Here is a 20,976-nt window from a genome sequence, read left to right as displayed (position 1 = left end):
AGAAATAGACCATTATTGGAATTACTGTCACATTAGATATTAATGCTCTTCCTGTTCTTTTGCTGCCTGTATTATCCCCAAATCACCACAGGTAATGTATATCCTGAATTAAAAATGTAGAGAACCCACCTTGTAAATTAGTTAATGTTGCACATAAAGAAAAGCCACTAATTCATGTGTCTCTGGAGCTGCATCTTGGTCAAATGACAAACAGCATTTTTATTTTCACTTTCAGACCTTAGTTCCTTAGTAGTAATATATGGTTTGTAAAATTGAAGTCTACACTGGTCACAAAAGGAAAGTACAAGCTTTTCCCTCTTCTGCAATCTGTAAAAATGAAACAACACCAGACTCTGCCTACACATGTCTCAGATAAGCTCTGCCTGGTGATGATACATATGTAAACAGCTGTTCAGCCCACGCTTACAGCAAAGATACACATCTGCTATCAGAGGCTGACCTGTATATTCAGCCCAGCAAATTATCCTAATTGGCTGGCTTCTTTGAAATAATTATTATGTAATCTCTTTTTTTAATTAAATAGAAACACACAGAGACACACATCTGTGGTTTCCCTAGTAGTTATGCTACATCATGTAGGTGGGGAGATGGGGAAGTTTTTAATGAAGCACGCAGACATCTGAAGGTTGAACGGTGTGTTTTATTGGCATCTAAAGACACCGAAACCTACATGATTGTAGTCTAGTTAGACTTGAAAGATAAGTTTTCAGGGATGTCATAGCATCTGTTTCAAATAAGTTAAAACACATTAACATGAACAATTAATCAAATCATTAATTTGGTGGATTTCATAGCAATAGGAAATGTATGGTATGAGGGTTTCATTTCATTAGACAGTGCATTGCCAGTGATGGTCAGTAATAAATATCGCAGACAAATGTAAAATAGGGCTTTTACGCTGCCGTGTACTATTGCATGTGTGGCACAAGATAGATGCACTGGTACTGAAAATAGAACATGAACTCGAATAACCACTTTATATATATACGTATATACACACACACACACACACACAACACTGGTGTGATAGAACAACCACCCCTATTGCAGTGTGTGGGATGCACCCTGCTATGCCACTTCTGTCTTGGTAATATTTGGCACCACTGCTAGAATCCTGTACCAGTCTAGCAGAAGCCCACTTTTAACTCCTCCATCACAAAGCCTGGTATTCATCTGTCAGAAGCAAGCCATAAACTTGAAGTTTATACTATGTACAAGACTAAATTAAGCCTAAATCCAAGCCATGAATGGGAATCAACTTTTTGGGAGCTCTCTGCTTGTTAAAGCATGAAACAGGCTTTGTCATGCAGGGGTTTCCTGCTATGTCTTTCCAATAACTTTCACAGCCGTGTCTTCTGTTTCTCAGGCTAGGGCCATGCGTTGCGGTTGTTCTAGGTTGACGCGGAATTTATCGAGAAACCGTGAGGCTAACTCGTCGTCCACTAGCCGTCCGTCGCTGGACAGCGTGACCGTCATCAGCTGCTGAGTGCGCAGGGTCTGGTCATCCTCGCACAGTCGCAGCTCTGCCCTGGAGGTCCCGATGGCGAGGATACACGCCTGGGGAGGGTTGATCACAGCACTGAAGCCACTGATACCAAACATCCCTAGGTTTGATATACTGCAGCAGGGAGAAATGGAAGAGGGAGGGAGGGGATGGGAAGGAAGAAGAGACGGTACACATATTACATCATTAGTCAAGCTCAGTTGGGGAGAAAATGCATAAAAATGAACTAAGTGGACATAACAGTGGTTCCAAAACCAGCTCCTTGATGCTAAAAATGAACATAACCACTTAGAGAGAGTGAGTAAAAATTACAGGGTAAATTAAGTCTATAAATATAATTGGCTGTGAACATCTTGTTTCATAAAATAGAACATTGATCTGTTAAGATGAACAAAGCAGCACGAGCCTCCAAATCTCTCACTAAATATTGCATATGGTGAGTAAGACTGACCTGAGGGCAGTTTGCTGTTTGCCTTAATGAGAATTCTAGCTCAAGGGGAATGGAGAAAAAAAAATAGAGAGGAAGGGCATACACACATATCCTCAGGAGGACAAAGAAGTCTGCATCTCTATAGGAATTCATCGTTTCTGCCTGACACAGAAACCTCATTTATGTCTCAATGACACCATTAATTCTAATGAGCTGAAAAGCCTCCCTTCCACTTTTCTGCAATTGATGGCACAGTAACTAATGGGCCTTGTCGCCCCAAGACCACATTCACTTCAGGACCACATGAAATGTAGAATATGCATAATATACTGAGTCTTTGTGAAAACCGGATTTCATCCATAATAGTGGACATTTATGATAGCTATCTTATCTCTGAGCTTGAAAGGAAATTGAAGAGATTGAATTAGGTGGTAGAGACAAAAGCGACTCTATTCCAACACATAAGTAACAGAGATCAGTTTATCGGATTGAGAAAATTTAAAGACTCGTCGGAAAGAAGAAAGACTGGAGAATAACATTACGTTTTATGGTGTAATCTCTTTCCATACACTTCCCTTTGCCTGATAAATGATGTGTGTCTTGAGTTTACCTGAACGAGCCTCCCTGATACTCCTCGGGTAGGAGTTTCCCATCTCGAGCCTTCTGGGCCAACGCCTATGGAAGAAACATCACTCATCAGTCATGAAATGTGTCAACATTCTTCTGATTTGTCCACATAAGCACACATGTGGCAGAGGCTAACAGTTGTTTAATACAGCACTCTGAAGCTTATCATCAATGTATCGTCTTTGGATCTATCTGATCTGTACCATGTCCAAGCAAGATTCTTTGCCTGTCTCTCAAACAGATGTGATATCTCACAGGATGTCCTATTCCATCCAATAGTGGAGCAACGTGATGAACCATCGCACAACAGACATCTCACAGTGCCATCCCTTGAACCATTGTCACTAGTCAAAAAGCCTATAATGCTGAACAGGGCTATATGGATTTACTGTACACAGTTCACATCAATTGACAATAAGGGTGCTCTGTCTTATTTCTGGAGATAATTTCCCTTCTCACCATTGCTCCCTGTCTTTATGCTGTATAGATAAGGTGTACAGTTATATAAATATCTATTTTTCTTTTATGAAAACATTTTATGGAGCTAATTTATTCCCTCATTCTGGGAAAGATGTACTGGTGTGGGCGGAGTTGTGTTTTGTTTTTCACTTTGGTTCATCTGTTTGCTCCACAAATACTGAAATTATACCATGATTGTACACAATTGTGTTATGACCTCTGCTAATCGCTAATTTACATGTCTGACCATGGATCCATGAGTCTCACCAACGTTTATCACCGACACAGTGTTAAGCAGAAGTTGAAACGCAATCAGAAAGTGACAGCATGTTTCCCCAAACCATGTCTAGGGTTAGGGTCAACAAGCCACAACAAACTTGTATTCGATAAAACTTATTTTCCACAGCCAATACATCAGATGGAGAGGAGCCTTTCAGTCACAGTTTTGAACCATAATAAGTTTTAGATGAAAGGCTTCACGGGTCAATTTTCAAATATCATGTTCAAGAATGATTACATGTCCACGAGATAAATGGAAACTATCAGACTGTGCAATGCCTACATGAGAAAAGGGAACTGAGAACTCCCTGGAGTAATATGAGGCACCTTACGAGAAAAACGAACGCTTTGCTGCAGCCGTGTTCTGTGAATCCTTGTTGTGTCAGAGCATGAATGAAAGTGACAGCCTTGAAAAAAACAAAAGATATCTGTCGTATGAGAACGCGGTGGAACGATGGTATTGTTTCTGTGCATACTCGTGATCCACTTCACCTTCACCAACACAGATTCCTGTGTGTCTAGAAGTACACACAGTCAAATCACTGATGCAGCCTTTGAGACTGTGTGTGCATTATACTGAAGACTTTCCTCAAAATGTACCGGTAAACTCATCTTTGTCCAATATATTGCTCTCAGTTATAGGTTAAAAAATACTGGATGGCTCTTGTTTCAACATGAACTGAACTCCATTCAAATGTAAATGTACTTTGAGGTTAATGTAGGGACACGACCAGCACAGAACATTGAGAATGAGTCACAGGACCTTTGACAGACAGTGGGACACGGTGGGCACATCTGCGACAAGTACAAAAACAGTTTTATGTTCTGCTCCATTATCAATAGCTTGCAGCGACCTCACCGTGCTTTATTCAAACCACATGTTGGTTTTAATTTGAGACCAATAAGAACTGAGCTCAAGGCAGCAGCGGAACTAAACTGAATAGTGGTGGGTGGCAAAGTGCATTTTGAAAGCTTCAGAGGACTGAAGTGTCTTTTAGTGTAAGAGCCTGTGCCTTCAAGCACATATTGGGGTTAGAGTTAGTACACTAGCACATTTCAGCCATTAATATGACCTGCAAATTAGAATGATCTAACTTGAATTAAACTTAATGATCCAATCAAAAACACCCAACAAATAGCATAGAAATGCTTTTCAATTCACTCAAGAAACAGCCTCAAAAGCAAAAAAAAACCTACATCACCCTGCTTAACATCCATAGCAATAAATGGAACAAAAAATGCATTTATCTTTTTTTAAAATTATTATTATTAATAATAAAGTATGGGGACATATTGTAGCAGTTCCATCTAATTATGGACACAGGAACATGGTAGAAATGTAAAAAGAGGTTTGATGAGAATAGAAATAATTACGATGTGGTTATAAAATATCCTGTGCTGCATTCAGCTACAGCATATCAAATAATACTATTAACACTCATACTCCATAATATCTTAAACCAACTAACTACTGATCTGCAGCACGTCATACTCACATTCGCAGCTAGTTTTTTGCTAACACATTATTTGCTTACACTACAGTTTAGCATTTATGTGCTAAGATGCTATAACCTGTCCAGACAGACAGCACCTCACAGTGTGAGGCAACCAAATCTACTGCAAAATCTGATTGCATGGATTTACACCATTGCAACATAGTCATAAATGCTGGAATTTGAGTAATAGCATGTCTAAAACCTAATTACACACCCACTGACTCCTCACTCCATCAACACAACCTGCAACAACTCTCACTGATAGGCACAGATGTTCTGTGTATGTTTTCCAAAAAAAACTACCACACATATTCTCACCCCTGCAAAGCTGAAATTGATATTGTCACTACTACAGAGATGCGACCGCTGCTACAGCTGACACCGAAAAGAGAGGGGAAAACTCTTCAGGCAACATTGTGTCACGAGGATAAAACGCAGTCTGACAACACTGTTTTTGTGTTTTATGGAAGCACTTCAGAGCCTTCCATGTTTGGTTGCTGATGGTTGATGAGTCAGGATTATATTTTCACAGGGACATAACATGCATAAATATGAATATCAAACATTTGGGGAATGTTAGAGCTGGATCTGTGTGTCTCCTTAATGAGAAAGAGATTGAAACATGACGTGAATCATCCCGAGTGTACTGTACATGTGTATCAGATTTTCAGAGCATGTTCGTGAGTTTGTGAATAAATGTTGCGCATCCTCAGCTGCTGACTGTGAGCAGGAGAAAGGGCCGACCATTGTTGCTCTGTACTCCACCCAGTGACAGCTAAGAGCTGCAAGCCTGCAACCCAAGAATCAACTTGAGCTGAGTCTAAAGGGGTCTATACTGTTGAGAGTATTTCGACTACTGGTGGATATCAGGGGAAAAAATGTACCAGCCAGAGGGCCTTAGATGAATAAAACCCTACAGATGCCAATACTTTGTTTTTCCATACTGCTTAGCTACAGTCAAGTCTTGACTCCTTATATATTCCCACATACAGACAAACAACAAACCTTAGAAACTCGACGCCCCCACAGCCTGAAGTTATGATTAACACAAAGAAAATTCCTTGCAACACAGCATCAGGAAAACAACTTTCACATTCAAGTTTATGAAAAACACACTGTACCAGAATGGCAGATAAAATCTACCTTAGCATTGGCTGAGATCTCCTGGACTCCTTTGACTGCAGCATCCTTGATGATGGGGGTAATGAGGCCCTTGTCTGTCGCCACAGCGATTGCAATGTGGATGGAATCAAGTGCACGGGGTCCATCACCAGACCAGGTCACATTTACTTCTGGCATCTCCTAAAATAAAGAAGTCAGAGCTCAGCCCAGAATAACAGAGACAGATAAAAAGTCTCCTGCTTTGGTTTCACGGGTGTTTGCATGCAGTTCATAAGTGTGGAATAATAAATCAAAGCCAGTTTTCAATGACAAGCCCTGTAGCATGCCATGGACTCAATTATGATACTAGTCAGAAAAGATTTATATCATTTATATTATGTTGAATGTGGCAAATTATTATTATCAGTTTGATGTTTAATGTAGACAACTGCTTTAAGGCCAGCTATATTTACTATGTCTATAAAGAAACTGTAGATAACTCTACTAGAATGAAACCTCTGTGGTAGAGCATCAATAACTGGGTTACTCTAAATCTTTGTTGGGTTATGGACATCCGGCCACAGATGCCACTTCCTGATTTACGTAAGTCAACTCAGGAGAAAGTACATTATGTACTTATCATGTATCTCAGTTTAAAGCAGAGGCCAAAGAGGTATTTTGGTCATGTGGAATGTTGTACAGTAAAACATGATGTCTGGACTATCTTGTGGTGCATTTTACACTCACATTAACTGGGAAATGTACACATTTTTGTTCCACATTTCTCACATGTCCTGCATCACAGACTCAGTTGCTGCTTCATATATCAATGTGTCTACATGTCTTCCTGCAGTCTTCACAGAGAAATGCGGAGCTCCCATGAAGTCTAGTAGATGTGAATGCTTTAGGTTGACACATATTCACTGAAGCAGATGTAATACTCCATGATAAGTGATAAAAAATATGTAGGTTGATAGGCAGTGCTGTCGTTATCAGATGCTGCTGAGACATTCTTCGTTGGAATAACCACATTACCAGGAAGCAACATCTATTTTTAACCTGCATCCCCCCATACATTCCATGAATCAAAACGACAGTGAAACAGTAGCTTTCTTTACAGTACCCCCTCAAAAAAATAAAGAAAAAGTGCAAGCAAACATTCATTTTGGAAATTCTTACTCTATTTGTGTTTTCTTAAATCACTCAGAGAGGTGGACGTTTTAGGAATTTCCACATGTTTTCCATAACGAAACCAAAAATGAACTAAGAGTTTCCATCTATATTTAGTTGCGTCTTTAAAGGGCAAAGCTGTTGTTTCACCATCTGAGTAAGTTAGCAACAGGAACAACAGGGACTGATTAGGAAATCATTTACAGTACAAACTGTGTGACACAACACATCCCTTGACAGCAAGTTATAACAAATAAACAAAAAGCTTGGCTTTAAACTTAAACATGATGCTTAGGGAAAGAAAAAATGACAGCAAACAAAGAAAGATTGTAAACAATACTTACTTTAAGTGCGACAGCGACTGCCTTGATAATGAAATCATTAACGGACACTTTGATCTGTTCTGAAAAGAAAAAGAAGACACAGTGTGTGAGACTGATTCAAGCTCCACTGAGAATCAACAGAGGTGGTTTGTGCTTGTTACAATGGACAGATAATAAAGCCGCTATTGTAGGCAACATGTAAATATGTACATGTGCATGTATTCTGTACAAGACCTGTGATGTGTGACACTGTACAAAGCAGCTCCTTTAGGAGCAATTTCTAAATGGAAAACATTATCACAGCATGTCTCCATTTCTCAGTTGTGGAAATGAATAATACTGCACACTCCCTTGGGTGGAAAAAAAAAATCAAATCAAATCAAATATTGATTTGACCTGTACTCCAACTGATCAGAATCAGTCCCTCTATATCTGACTCAGTCCTCAGGATTTGCTTTGCTTACCTCTCTGTGTCTGACACCAGGAAACCAGGCTGGCTCAGCCCGCCATCGCTGCCAACTTTTACTAGTGTCCATTAGTGGTGTACCAGACAGTTATGAATGCTGTGAGCGGGATGATTAACGAGCTAACCGTGAAATTGTGCTGCTCCTGAACAATGAGAGTCCACAAAAACAACCGGAGAGAGAATCCCTCAAACACACACAACCTCGCTAATAGGTCTGGAATGGCCGTCCCGTTTACTCCATCAAAAAGACACGACCCAGAGAGATTTACTGTTTGTTTGACAGCTAGGCAAAGTTAAGCTAAATAAACCCAAATATGTGATAGTGTGTTGAACTAAGTGTTTAAAAATAGGAAACTGACCAAGTGCTCTTGCTGTATCAACATGAAAAATGGCCCAAAGTAAGCAGAGGGTTAGATTTAAGGAATCCATGAAAAGCAGCCGTTGAGGATAAATGTTCTCTTTGCTGAATATGGCAAAATGCTGAAGGGTGGCTGCTGTGACACAACTTTATGTTAAAAAACACACACACAGCTGTGTGTTGCACAAGAAGTTTTACTAAATACCAGGTGGCAAGCAAGAGGGAGATATGGAGCTGAGAAAGTGAAAGAGCTGCTTGCAAAAACATGAAAAAAAGAAAAAAAAACTCCAACTAGCTCCTGCTGGTATTTTATTTATTATTCAAGGTCTACCAGATTTCCACTATCCATATAGTACCTGCCTTATTGATAATGTATGGATGGGTCAAGCTTATTTTTCCCTCCTGCACACATTGCCCTCATAAATCTATTTCTCTTGAGTCTTTTGATGCTCATCTTTGTCATAAACACTGTAATTTACCACACAGAACAAAGCACAGAGGCATGACTTAATAATCCATCTGAAACACTTTGAACCAAAGAGAAATAATTCACTTTGGTAAAATAGTTAACTCTTCTGTAAACACAAAGAAACAACTATATGAATGAAATCTCAGTGCTGTGGATGAAAACATCTTCCGCCCCCCACTAGTTTTTGAGAGTGAAAATGTTTGTTGATATCATTTGCTGCGAGGCATTTTGAAGTAGCAGAAGCAACCACTTTCAAAATACCGTTAAGAAGAACTATGTGCTAAGACAGTACAGGCGTCTTATCCAATTATGATCAGCCTCATGTTGATGATGTGTGGTGTGAAGGAACATCAGATCTGAAGAACATGACTACCCTGACTGAGAGGACATGTACCACAGGTTCTTTCAATGACTGTGGCCTTTGTGAAATGACAAGTCATGTGAAAACCGTGAAATCCACATCTTCATGGAAAAGTTCCCTTCTAGATGTTATATTGACTGAAGGAAATGTCACTAACGTGCACGTAAGGAATTGTGACGATGCTTTAACGTGCGCTAATAGTATACATATAAGTATATATTTCTTTTTACCTTTGGCCATGTCACTGCGAAGCTTCATGACGGCAGCCATGTCACAGTCAACAGAGGCGTATGCGTGGGGGATGGTGGTCTTCGATTGCGTTAGTCTTTGAGCAATCACGCGGCGGACATTTGAGGCGGGGATCTCTGTGAAAGTGCCCTGAGGAGGACAAGTGGGGGGAAGGAGGGGTAAATAATCGAATGAGGACATTTTGAGACAGACAACAGGGGAAAATGAGGGACAAGAAAAAAAAAAGATGTTGTCTCGCTCGCCTGCTATAAAACTATCACTGAAAACATAAGTAGTGCTGACAATGTAAAGCCTGTTCCAGTGAGTTTATGGAAAAAGAAAATGTGCCCTATTGGTTATTTATAGTTCATGCCCTTTAGATCAGTGGGTCTTAAAACAGTCACACCCCATGATAGTTAAATGACTATGGTGCTGAAAAATAAGCCAAACTAAAAAGGTCAACAAGATAAAAAGGAAAGAGGAAACCAAGATAAAACCTTGTTGGTCGATTATGATGCTTGTAGTGTGCAGCGCGCAAGCCAAAAGAAACCTCTGAGCTATCAGAAGTTACATAACAACAGATGCACTTTATGTGCTCGCAGGAAACAAACACATAAGGAGAGATGACGACGAGAGTCAAGATACCAACTACAGGTGTGGTATACTCAAAAGGATCAATCATCTGTCCCTTAAGTGCCCTGACACAAGATAAAAGTTTGAAAATGTGTTGTGTATCACAAAAGTGATGCTATACTGTGTAAGTGTTGTTGTGTGAGTGGTAAAGAGTTGATGTAAGTAAGGAATGCTTACTGGTGCTCCTGGCTTCCCTGGTACAGAGAGAGGAGGTATGTTGGGTCTGCCGCCTGGGGGTGGAGGGGCAGCTGCTGGGGTGGCAATAGGACCTGGGGCAGGCTGGGCAGCCATGGCTGCTGTTGGTTTGACAGCAGGAGTTGTCTTCAAAAGATTCAATGCATCTCTGTGAAATAAAATACATCATAGTAAGTAAAATGTAAACAAAACCCCAAATTAATTGCACACTTTCACAAAAATGTGATCAATCATATTACCATGACAACAAATGCCTCCTCTGATATTTTGCAGGCTTAGATCATGCTTTAATGACAATTTTATCCGGGTCTGCTGTTGTCGAATTGCACCAGCTGATTCCCTGTGTGCCACTGCTTAGGAGGTGAACTCTGACATTTCAATACCAATGGCACACTTTTTCTTTTCATCAAGTTTCTTTATTTCTGATATTTACCCATTGCAGCCTTGTATTGTATGTATTGTAACTATTTTCTTCTGCATTAAATGCTGTATAGAAGAACAAAATAACACTGACACAGATAATGATGTACTGATACATTATTAACCCATACACTCACACTTGGGAAGTACACACGTAGCTCTTAGTCAGTTTTGTCTGGTTTCTATTTGTGTCAGACTTGCAGAGATTCAGGGATAACGTGTGGTTGTCCCCTGGTGCATGAGTGTCATGAGAATCATTTGCAAGTCACAAACAAACCATCAGGCCAGGAAGGATCAGGTGACAACTGCAGCGAGGGACCAGCTTATTCAAAACCCTGGCTTCATTCCACCTGCCACTAGAAAGGTTCAGCCACACACATCCCTACTTTTCATACAGCATCTTTTTCCAAAATAAACTAACACAGACTTCTTGGTGAAGAAGCTGTTTCATAAGATTGTGTGTGTGTTTCATAAGTACAGTACTGAGTGATTTGCCCTAGATTCTTTTTTTTCACCCATTAATTTTAGTCTTAGCAGCAAAAGCATTGGGAAGGGTGGGTATCAGGTGTGCCCGCTTGAAGCTCTGCAGTTTCAGTTCAATGCACTGGGGTCCACCTACCCACATGCATCCAGCCTTTTGTCTGGACCAGCTGCCTCTGACCTCACCATGTAGCCAGGAACCGTCTGGGCCCCACAGCTATTTTTCTCCCTGTTCCTCTCTGAGCCGTTTCTTTCTTCTTTTTTTTTTTTAAATTTCCTCCATCACACTAGTTCCTTCTTGTCTCACACTGATAGGGTATTTGTTTGCAGAGGGACTGAGGCAGTTTGGAAATCCCCCAGCAAACCATACTGACATTTTTACAGACCACCACAAACTAATATATCAATAAAATGCAACACAGAGATTAGATATGACTTACAATTTGAAAAAAAAGTACATATGCAAGGAAATAAAAAAAATGTCATAATGAAATTAAACATTACACAGCAGATTTGTTTTTTTTTTTAAAGTACAGAGAAAGGGGAAACAAAGATCCAGATATCTGAGGATTTAATCTGTGTATAAATTCAAACAATGTTTCTATTAGGAAACAGGAGGAAGCCGTGTCAACAGCAGCCTTACAGTGACCACTTGACGGTGACACAGATACCTTTTGTGTAGCTGGCTGGCATGTGCTTTTCATACCCACCATGTACACCCCTACTGACAACCAAGGCAAAGGAGCCTCCGAAAGACTGGGGGAGAGTGACTGGAATATTAAGAAGGGGGTGAGGCAGTGCTCACATGCACGCTGGCACACATGCACGCACACACACAAAATGAGCATCAAATGTACGCAGACACACAAGTAAACTTCGTCTTCCACTGCCTCCTAAGACAAGCCAAGATTGGAGAAATAGTGTTATAGTGACAACTGCTCCAATGGATCAATGTGCAGTCTGCCCTATTTTGTCCACATTCAACAATCTCAAATAAAAATGCTTGCAATTAAAACAATCCAAATTGAGTCAGACAACAATGCTGTTTGACATTTAATTAACACTAGGGAAGAATCAAACACACAAAGTAAAAAATGTTATGTATCTGCACAGCAAACATCAGAATATAGAAAAATTGGTCCACATCAATATAGCAGTACTTTTACAGTCTGCAAGGCAGTGACATTCTTTTGCAAGACTCCCTTTTAAAACGTAGTCACAGGTATACTCCAGTATAGTTACACTGCGTTATTTTCAGTTCATTCTGCATCTATGGTCTCAAGTCAGTTTGTCCTTTATGCATTCTGAATAAAATCCAAGGTTTGAGCTTCAGCTAATGACAGAGAGGGCCAGGGAACAAACAAACCTCTTGTTACTAATGATTACCTGTGTTGGTCAAGGTCAAACATGTCAGAAAAAAAAGAAAACTACTCTCTTGGGCCAACCTCTATGCTATTTAACCCTTTTTTGTCAGTTTCACCATACAGGATACTACAATGCTATTCTGTACACAGTAAGTGAAATAAATACAGTATAGGTACCACAGTTCAGTAAGCCTGAACAAATATCAATTCATTATACATATGTTAACAAACTCATGTATCCCTTCTGAATCTTTACATTGAAGCAAGACTATATTAAACTTACTGGCACAACCATAATAGCTCCTTGTAACCAGTAAGGGAATGAGCTGGTGGTTTAAATGCACAACTGTGTCCTTCTGAACTAATGGAATACTAATCATTGAAATCATAATGGATAGTGATTAATGTATTCTCCTACTTATCTCTGATTAAAATCAGTGTGGTAAAAACAAAACAAAACACTGAAGGCTCTACCTGTTACTGTGTTGGCCTTGCCTCAGGTAACATGGCTATTAATGGCACTGATGAATGAAGATAATGATGAAAGATAAGAGAAAAAATGTAGTTTCTCTGTACCTAATCTGTTTTTAAAGCCTGCTGTGTATTATGTAACATGTTATGATCTCATCTCTAGGCTGCATGACCTCTGCTATTCATGCCCACTATGGGGCCTCACTAGAGCAGAGGGTGGAAAGGGGGGGTGGAGGGGGTTACCTCTCCCTGGTTTCAATCTTATCTGATGTGCCAAAGGACAAAAGAAGGGAATTCAGGTCCGCTTTGCCCTCTCTTGAAGGAGCTAAGCCAATGTGAAACTATTCGCACAAGGAGATTCGGTTTCCGACAAGAACAGAACTGTTCAGTCTCACTACATACCTGATGTAGCCTGTGCTGTGAACCCACGATCAGTCATTTTATCTAAGTGTCCCAATGACATTGGCGAGAAGGAGAAGGGGCTAAATCACACCACCTTTGGCATCAATTGGTTACCATATTTGTTCTTCATGTTATTTTTCCCTAAGCTTATGCTAAACAAACATTTCCAACAATCCTTTTGTCTTTCTCATCATCACCACTTGGCTGCTGTCACTGGCTAAACTGATGCCATGACCATTGCATCCAAGGGAGTGGCACAGTTTACCTACAGAGTTTTTGTAAAAAAAAACAAACAAACATAGAATGACACATCAAAAATAGGGGAAATTCTCTATTCCAGGGAAGCCAGTGTGGTGACTTAAGAGTGAAGGTTTGCAAATGTTCTGTTCACAGCCCATCGCTCCGTTCGAGAAGGAGTCACAATAAAGTGGTACATTGTTTTTGCTCAGAATTCTTTGCTTGCATGTACTTTCATCTCCTGCTGAACCCCCATCTGCCTTCTTTCAGCATCAGCCCTCCTGTCTAAAGACATTCGGAGCTAATTAGCCAGTTTATGTGCCAATAAGCAAATAGGCAAACCATTCATGCGAGTCCCAACACATCGTTTAAGGAGAGCCGACTGAGAAATCATGTCAAAGCAAATCAATGGGACATAATTAAATGGCATTACTAAAACAATCTAAATTTCAAAACCTAGAAATCATGTTGACATTTATACAGCGAGGAGCACGCTTGTGTTTATTTAACCCGGTCAATTAATTACAGCTTTTACACAGAAGGAATTGGCTTCTCTCAACAGTGCTCCCTTCTTGCTAGTTAATAGCTTGTATTGTTAATTTTGATGTGTACTTTTCTTTAGGCAGGTACAAACTTGGCACCAGAAATTAATATAATATAGTATTTTTTATAAATATTATTTTTGCAGTTCTACCATTCAGCTTTGCATGAGACAGTTTGCTACATTTAAACAGAGTATGGCTAAGAGGAAAGCTTTTGCTGAAGTCCTATTTGTGAACATTTGTTTTACAGGCTTCAATTACATGTATTTCTCTTTTCTGACACACATCCCTGAAAACATATGGTCTGCGTTTCTATGGTCACCAGTGGGTCCTGGAGAATGGGTTGCTATGGCGACAGAAGTTCTTAATGAGATTCCCCAGCAGGGTGTTAGGTGGGTAACGAGAGCATTCAATCAGGTCCCCACTGACAGCAGGTAGCATTAGAGCTGCACGTTTGTTTGTGTGTGTGTGTGTGTGTGTGTCTTCACAGTTTTCTTTAGTCTGAATTTACCACTTAGCAGGATTAATGCACCTCAAATCTTATCCACCTCTTAGTCACACTTTTTCACTTATCTAGTCTTCCCACATTTTCATTTTCATTCACACTGCCTACACTGTGGCTACGACCTGCTTGCTCTGGCTGACATCTCATCCCTGCAGAGATACTATGATAGCCACAAGGGAACCCTTCCAATCTGCTGGGCCTATTACAATGCTGAACAAGCACCTACCGCTGACACATCACTTCCACTTTAAACAAATGACAGAGTGTTGGGAAAATATGAACCCAATTTATTTATCCTGGCTGAATTTAATTCTTTTTTTTTTACCTAAACAATTGATCTGCAAGGCTTTTCCTTCTAAAGCTCCATTGCATGAAGCAAGATATATGCCTGCTGCTGAGCTTATTTATATCTAGGTTTCCATCTGAGACACACCAAATTCCCCAATGTTTTGGTCCATCACCATCAGGCTGCCAGGCTTGGAGTAAATGTGTGAAAACTGAGATTATATATATCAGAGACTGTTGCGTTACAAAGAGCAAAATGTGCATGCACTATGACTTAAAGCTAACACATTCACTCACTCCTTTGTGATAAGTCCTCTTGGTCCAGTGGGTGTGGCCAGTTTTGGATCTATACCATGGGTGTCCAGGATGTGTCTTGCTGCCGGACTCAGACGTAAACTGAACAAACAAAGAGAAAGTATGATACAATTAGAAAATAGTCACAGGTAAAGATTTATGCTTTTTCTTTAAAGACTTATTATTCATCCATATAAAAATATCACACCAACCTTTATTGTTTTACTTTTAAAAATAAAAGTAGATAATCAGAAAATGTATTTATAAACAAACCAATGAAAACACTGTCAAAGTTGTGTTTACATCATTAAATCAATTCTTACTCCTCAGATCAACATGCTTCTATGAAGTATATTACAATCTGTCACTGTTGTTTCTTTTTCAGTCTCAATTAGAGTGAACACAGTTACTGCCAAACTTTCCATTAGTGTTACTTAGATAGACTGCCTTAAAGTGACCCATTTCTGCATCTATTTCCTCATAATCATGCTTGCAGCACTGCACATTTCATCTTTCACCCTGTCAAAGTGATGCATCCAAGGTGCAAATCTGAATATGTGGACGGGTTCAGCATCAAATGTTTGCATAACAAATAAGCCCTGTTTGTTCTGTGGCAGCTCTTTTGCTTTCTATGACAGTATTGTGAAAACAGCAGGGGGGAAGGATTTCACAAACGAGCAGAGGAAGATAATTGTATTCACTAAATGACATGGTAGTGGACAAAAAGCCTGAACATACTGAATCTGTTTAAAGGTTTAAAATACTGGCATGACCCCTTGTCTCTAGCATCAGCTCATTTGCTAATCAGATGGTTTAACAATGACAAAGAGCTGACTCATACTGAAGGTAATTGGACAACATGCTGACATATGAGTAAAGTCAAACTTATTTAAAAGTTCAATATTACACTGTTTTTCACCCATTTCACACAGATCTAAGTGGTCCAACCACATTGTATTCGGAGTGTATTGCCCCCAAATCAATCTGTGGTTCTAAATCTCAGTAATCTAAAAGTAGCTCTCCAGAGCTCTCCTGAGAACAAGCTCTTTCTGTGTCTGCACCTTGAAATGCAAATAAGATGTGTAAACCACGTCTACACCCGTCACGGGGAGAGGGTGTGGCTTTCGCTACCTGTACCATGTGCTAATGTTGACATTTGGAATAGGGATGGGCAATGATTTCCGAATGTTCGAATAGTAGACACCTCCAGGCGTTAATAGAAGAAACAAATATAACCGCTACAAAACCAGAATAAAGTGGATTTAGGCCTGAGCAGTATATCAATCTGATTTATGTTTACATGGCTAATTTTTAAATGTACATGTCCACCTCCACCTCCGCTGCAGCCCACAAGCTTATGACCCTCCATTATCACCACCATGGTGTGTTCCTAGACCTCTTTTCACTCTAATTTACTATTTGCGGACAGTTGATTAATAGTAGACAGACATGAGGTAGAACAGTTTGGAACAGTTTAAATGACTCACGGTCCTGACGTGGCTGGTTTTGGTGGAGAAGGTGGAGAGGGAGCGGCAGGGGGCATGACCGGGGCAGCGGCTGCATGTGTAGCAGGTGCAGCTGCAGATGGAGGGGCCGCATCTGGAGGGGGGATCTCAACCTGCTTCCAGTCTTGCCCTTCCTCCACCATGAGGGCAATGAGAGTGCCCAGGCGCACATTGCGACTGCCCTCCTCCATCTGTAAAGAGGGTGAGAGAGGTACTCGTACATTATGGGGGTCTCTTAGCAAAACAGATTCAGTCATTTTATGTGCAAGCTGAGATTATTATAATCAGGGTGAAGGTCTACGGTTGAATAATTTTAAATGAACAAATAAATGAAGGGAAAGTGATACTGAAGTTTAATCAATTTGCCAGTGGACACTGAATAGATAAACCTTTTGACAGCCATTATTAGAGAACCTCTTGAAAAATAACACCGACTTCTCGGTCGCATCAATTTCCATCACTTCTCTTCTGCTGCTATCATGACAAAGAACCTGACTGTGCTGGAATAGGTTCTTAGAGTGCAATAGATGTGTTTTCATGCTGTCCAAAGCTGTCAACCATTGATTCACTATCTTGTTACAGCGTACTCCAAATCCACTGCAAGCCTTTCGATACTTTCCCCAAGCTGTGCAAGGTGTTGTTCCTCAGTCAATATTGATCAGTGTAAATGAAAGGCCAGGCACAGCACACAGGGCAGGTCTGCTGCACTTCGTCTCCTTTCAAAAAGGCATCCACTTAGTGAGCTGCGCAGCTCAATACAAGGAGAAGAAGAAGAGATTGGAAGGACAATGGCAAGAAGACACCTGATTCTAGCTGTGCTGTGTCATTCATCCTCCACCCACACAACTCATCAGCAAGGAGTTGACAACCTCCAATAAACTAAAATATAAATGAAAAGGAAATGAGACTGAATTTCACAATAATATAGTGCAAAGTGAAAGCATTATTAGGGTTAGGGTAAATCCACAGTTATCATTATACTATGATGTCATCCCCTCTTTCTAGCAGATTTGCAAAATCATAGGTGCAACACTCTTAATAATCATATTCACCAAACTAGCAAGGAAACTAAAATATATAAACACCTGCCAGGGGTGGGAGAAAAAATCGATACAGCATACCATTTGGGTATTTTGCATGGCAATATTGTATCAATATATGGACGCCAAGTATCAACCTGAACAGACTAAGACGTTTATCTTATTAAAAGAAACAGACAAAGTTTTCATTTGGAGATATCATTTGCAGTTGAAAAAAAGCTTATAAATTACCATTTATCGCAGCTCATTGCAATATTTTGGATATTGCAATCTTATCAACACACAAATAGCGTGATAATATAATATCGCATCTCAGGGCCTCTGGTGATTCCCATCACTAACACCTGCGCTCACTGGTAGAAAGACATGCAAACACCTGCGCTCACTGGTAGAGAGACATGCACTTTTGCTTATTCTGTGCTACTTTAACTTTAACTGAGATGATGGAGATGACAGAGATAAAAAGATGATCCTGTATATATTTTTCTAGCAGTGTTATGCAAAGGACTGTCCCAATGAGGCCGGGCAGACGATTTAATCAGCAGATTATGCTTCCCTTACGACACTGAAATTCACCTTGAAATAATCTCTCTGCAGCACACGTAATAACAATAATATCTAAATGACAGTTAACACAAAACTGTTTGAACCTACTGGAACCGTACAACAGTCAGGACAACAATATGCTCCAGGTTGTAAAATGACAACCTGTCATGTGTGTTTTATCTGTATCACTTTTTTAAAATTTTGATTATCATACAATCATATTGATTATCATGGGCTTTTTTGTGCATGCGTGTGCGTTTGTGTGTTGTCTTACGCCTCGTTCTTCATGTTTAATGTCTCTGCAGCACCTCCCTCAGCTAGTGGGAGGTGATGGATGAGGGTAAAGCCTAAGGGCTACTCAGGGAAATCCGGACTTCGGTAAATTTCCACAGAAAATCCTTCGTTTCAGTCGCACAGGGGTTTTTCCACCTGGTAGAGACTAGCAATGCAACACATTTCCTACAATAAGTGTGGTACCCATGTCACAAGCGACTAAATAAACAATATGTGACATATTGTTAAACCATACCCACAAAGAGAACAAAGGACCAAGAGAAGGGACACCTAATACCGGTATACTGCATGTGTTAAATGCAATGTGAAGTGCTTCCATGTATAAAAAAACAACAGCATGTGCTCGTGCTTCATCAATTCACAACCACAAAACAGCAAAAGGTCATAAGCAAATGCGTCATAATTCTTCTCCAAGTGAAGCAACACAATATGTTTTAAAAAATGACATATCACATTATGCAGAACGTATTATTTACCCCGCGAAAATCATTTGCAGCCTGTCATTTGCATGGAAAGTTTGTCAAATAAAGAGAATAAGTACAGACCGACTGGGTGGCCTTAATGGTGATGTTTGGAATTACCAGTTAGCTTGTAATTTCAATCCTGACTCTCTATGTTCACAACTGCACAGTAGAGGAAAACTGTTCCAGAGAAGAGCAATAGACAGAAAGTAAAAACAGAATATAACCCACATTTAAAACTCAAACTACATCAGAAAAACCAAGAGTGGTTTCATGGTTTACCACTTTAGGAGTAGTTTCACTCTTTCTCTGTCTTTTACTCACTCACTTGCACACACGCGTGCACACCGCACACACAAACACTGAGTACAGAGGGTAGCTGCAGAAACAGTAGACTGTAGTGGTGTGGGGCTCAACACTGCCATCAAATGGTTACTGAACACAGTGGAACCTATGGGAAGTGTAGATAATGGTTAAACCTCAACATCTCTGCAATGGTTCAGATATTCACAGTGTTTTTTGGAAAGGCTAGTTTCAATAGTGCCTGAAGAAGTGTTGCTGTCAGAGGAGAAGATAGATGTAAATTCCCATCTCATATTAGAAGAAATATTCAACCTTATCTGTCTTTTTGTACTTACATCTGGACATGTACAATGTTGTGCGAACCTGCAAAATGCCAAATGTAAAAGGTAAACTGTACCTTCAAAATGTACTAATTGGAAATGTGTGCATGATGCAATAAGCATGGGTGGTCACCTTTGAATGAAATAAGTGGGTATATGCATGACCTACGATCTTCATGTGTTGTCCACACAGCCATCTCTTCTCTGGTGCCCAATGTAGTTTGAAAGAAAGACAGTCTTCAGGTCTCATTCAATCGTTTGCCATTTTAAAGGCAACATTCTCACTGTGAAAAGTCAAACCGATCTCTGAAAGGGCTCTTAAGGGAACCTCTTCAGAGCCCATCAGCAAAGCTAACGACATTATAGTCAGACTACTAGACCATTTAGGAGGCCTAACCTTCTTATTACCAAACTGTTATCATGCAGCCATACAAGCCCCCTGAGAGTATAAACAGCTCACTTACAATAAACCAAACCTCAATAGTTATCAACATTACTTTTAACTTCAACGAACTGCTGGATGCTGTAGCCATGAGGCTTTTGATAACATCCCAAAAAACCTTCATGGTAGTCAGTCAGTTGTTCCAGAGACAACCGCTCATGGTCAAATAGCATGCAGTGAAGGGTTTGATGGATTTAGCCTCAGCATACACATAAACAGAGGGGAAAGAATAGAGATCTTGTTTTTTGGGAGTGAGACATGATTTTCTCTGATCAATAGAGCATGACAGATATTGCACAAAGAAGACTGCAGCAGCATCCTTAGTCATAGCAGCAATATGTCCAGATCAATGTAATCTAAACAAACAAAAAAGGCAACTGACACAAGATGTACAGCATTAATCTCCTGGTCTCTTTTTTCGACTCATACTTGAGCTTTCTAACCATATTACTGTGATGGTTTCCAATTAAACTGTCAATGAAAGGCATCACCTCTCCAGGTTTCAACAATGTATTGCTGATCTTTCTTGAAGAAAAATAAAACATTTTGTCACCATCTCACAAGTTATGTGCTCTTGTTTTGACCAAAACACAGGCCTCTCACCTATTTTGACCTTAGGAGGTTAGAGAGTGATTTACACCAACTATTGATTTAGAGGACAACACATCTGTTGGTGTTTAAATTGATCTCCTGGAGGGCAGTGTGTGGAGATGAAGAGAGGAGGGAAAGGGAATGACGAATGGGAAACTGACAGGCCAGTCTCACAGAATGTGTTGGACATCTTCATCAATTTAACAGTCTAAGACACTATCTATCAGTCCTAACTGCCATGTAAGTCATTATATCAGCAACCAATTCATCCACTTGTATCTGCCTATCAAGCCATTTTTAAAAAGACGTTCTCTTTAACATACGTCTGAACACAGAGGAGCAATGTGCATCTGT

At 40.1% G+C, this 20,976-nt stretch overlaps 1 protein-coding gene across 1 annotated transcript in view; it reads right to left on the bottom strand.

Moving 5' to 3' along the window:
* Window positions 1–641: 641 nt before the first annotated feature.
* pdhx (pyruvate dehydrogenase complex component X) overlaps window positions 642–20,976 on the bottom strand; it is a 28,654-nt gene continuing 8,319 nt past the window's right edge. Inside the window, exons 4-11 of the mRNA XM_083972804.1 lie at window positions 16,608–16,816; window positions 15,124–15,222; window positions 10,103–10,268; window positions 9,295–9,442; window positions 7,432–7,490; window positions 5,960–6,118; window positions 2,566–2,630; window positions 642–1,639 (exon numbers count right to left, since the gene is read on the bottom strand). Coding sequence (XP_083828930.1) covers window positions 1,384–1,639; window positions 2,566–2,630; window positions 5,960–6,118; window positions 7,432–7,490; window positions 9,295–9,442; window positions 10,103–10,268; window positions 15,124–15,222; window positions 16,608–16,816 — 1,161 coding nt within the window. The 3' untranslated portion in view covers window positions 642–1,383. The remainder of the gene's footprint in view (window positions 1,640–2,565; window positions 2,631–5,959; window positions 6,119–7,431; window positions 7,491–9,294; window positions 9,443–10,102; window positions 10,269–15,123; window positions 15,223–16,607; window positions 16,817–20,976) is intronic.

Source organism: Trachurus trachurus (assembly GCF_905171665.1).
Source record: "Trachurus trachurus genome assembly, chromosome: 6".
NCBI lineage: Eukaryota > Metazoa > Chordata > Actinopteri > Carangiformes > Carangidae > Trachurus > Trachurus trachurus.
The sequence above is the reverse complement of the archived record's forward strand: the minus strand, read 5'-3'. Positions and strand labels throughout refer to the sequence as shown.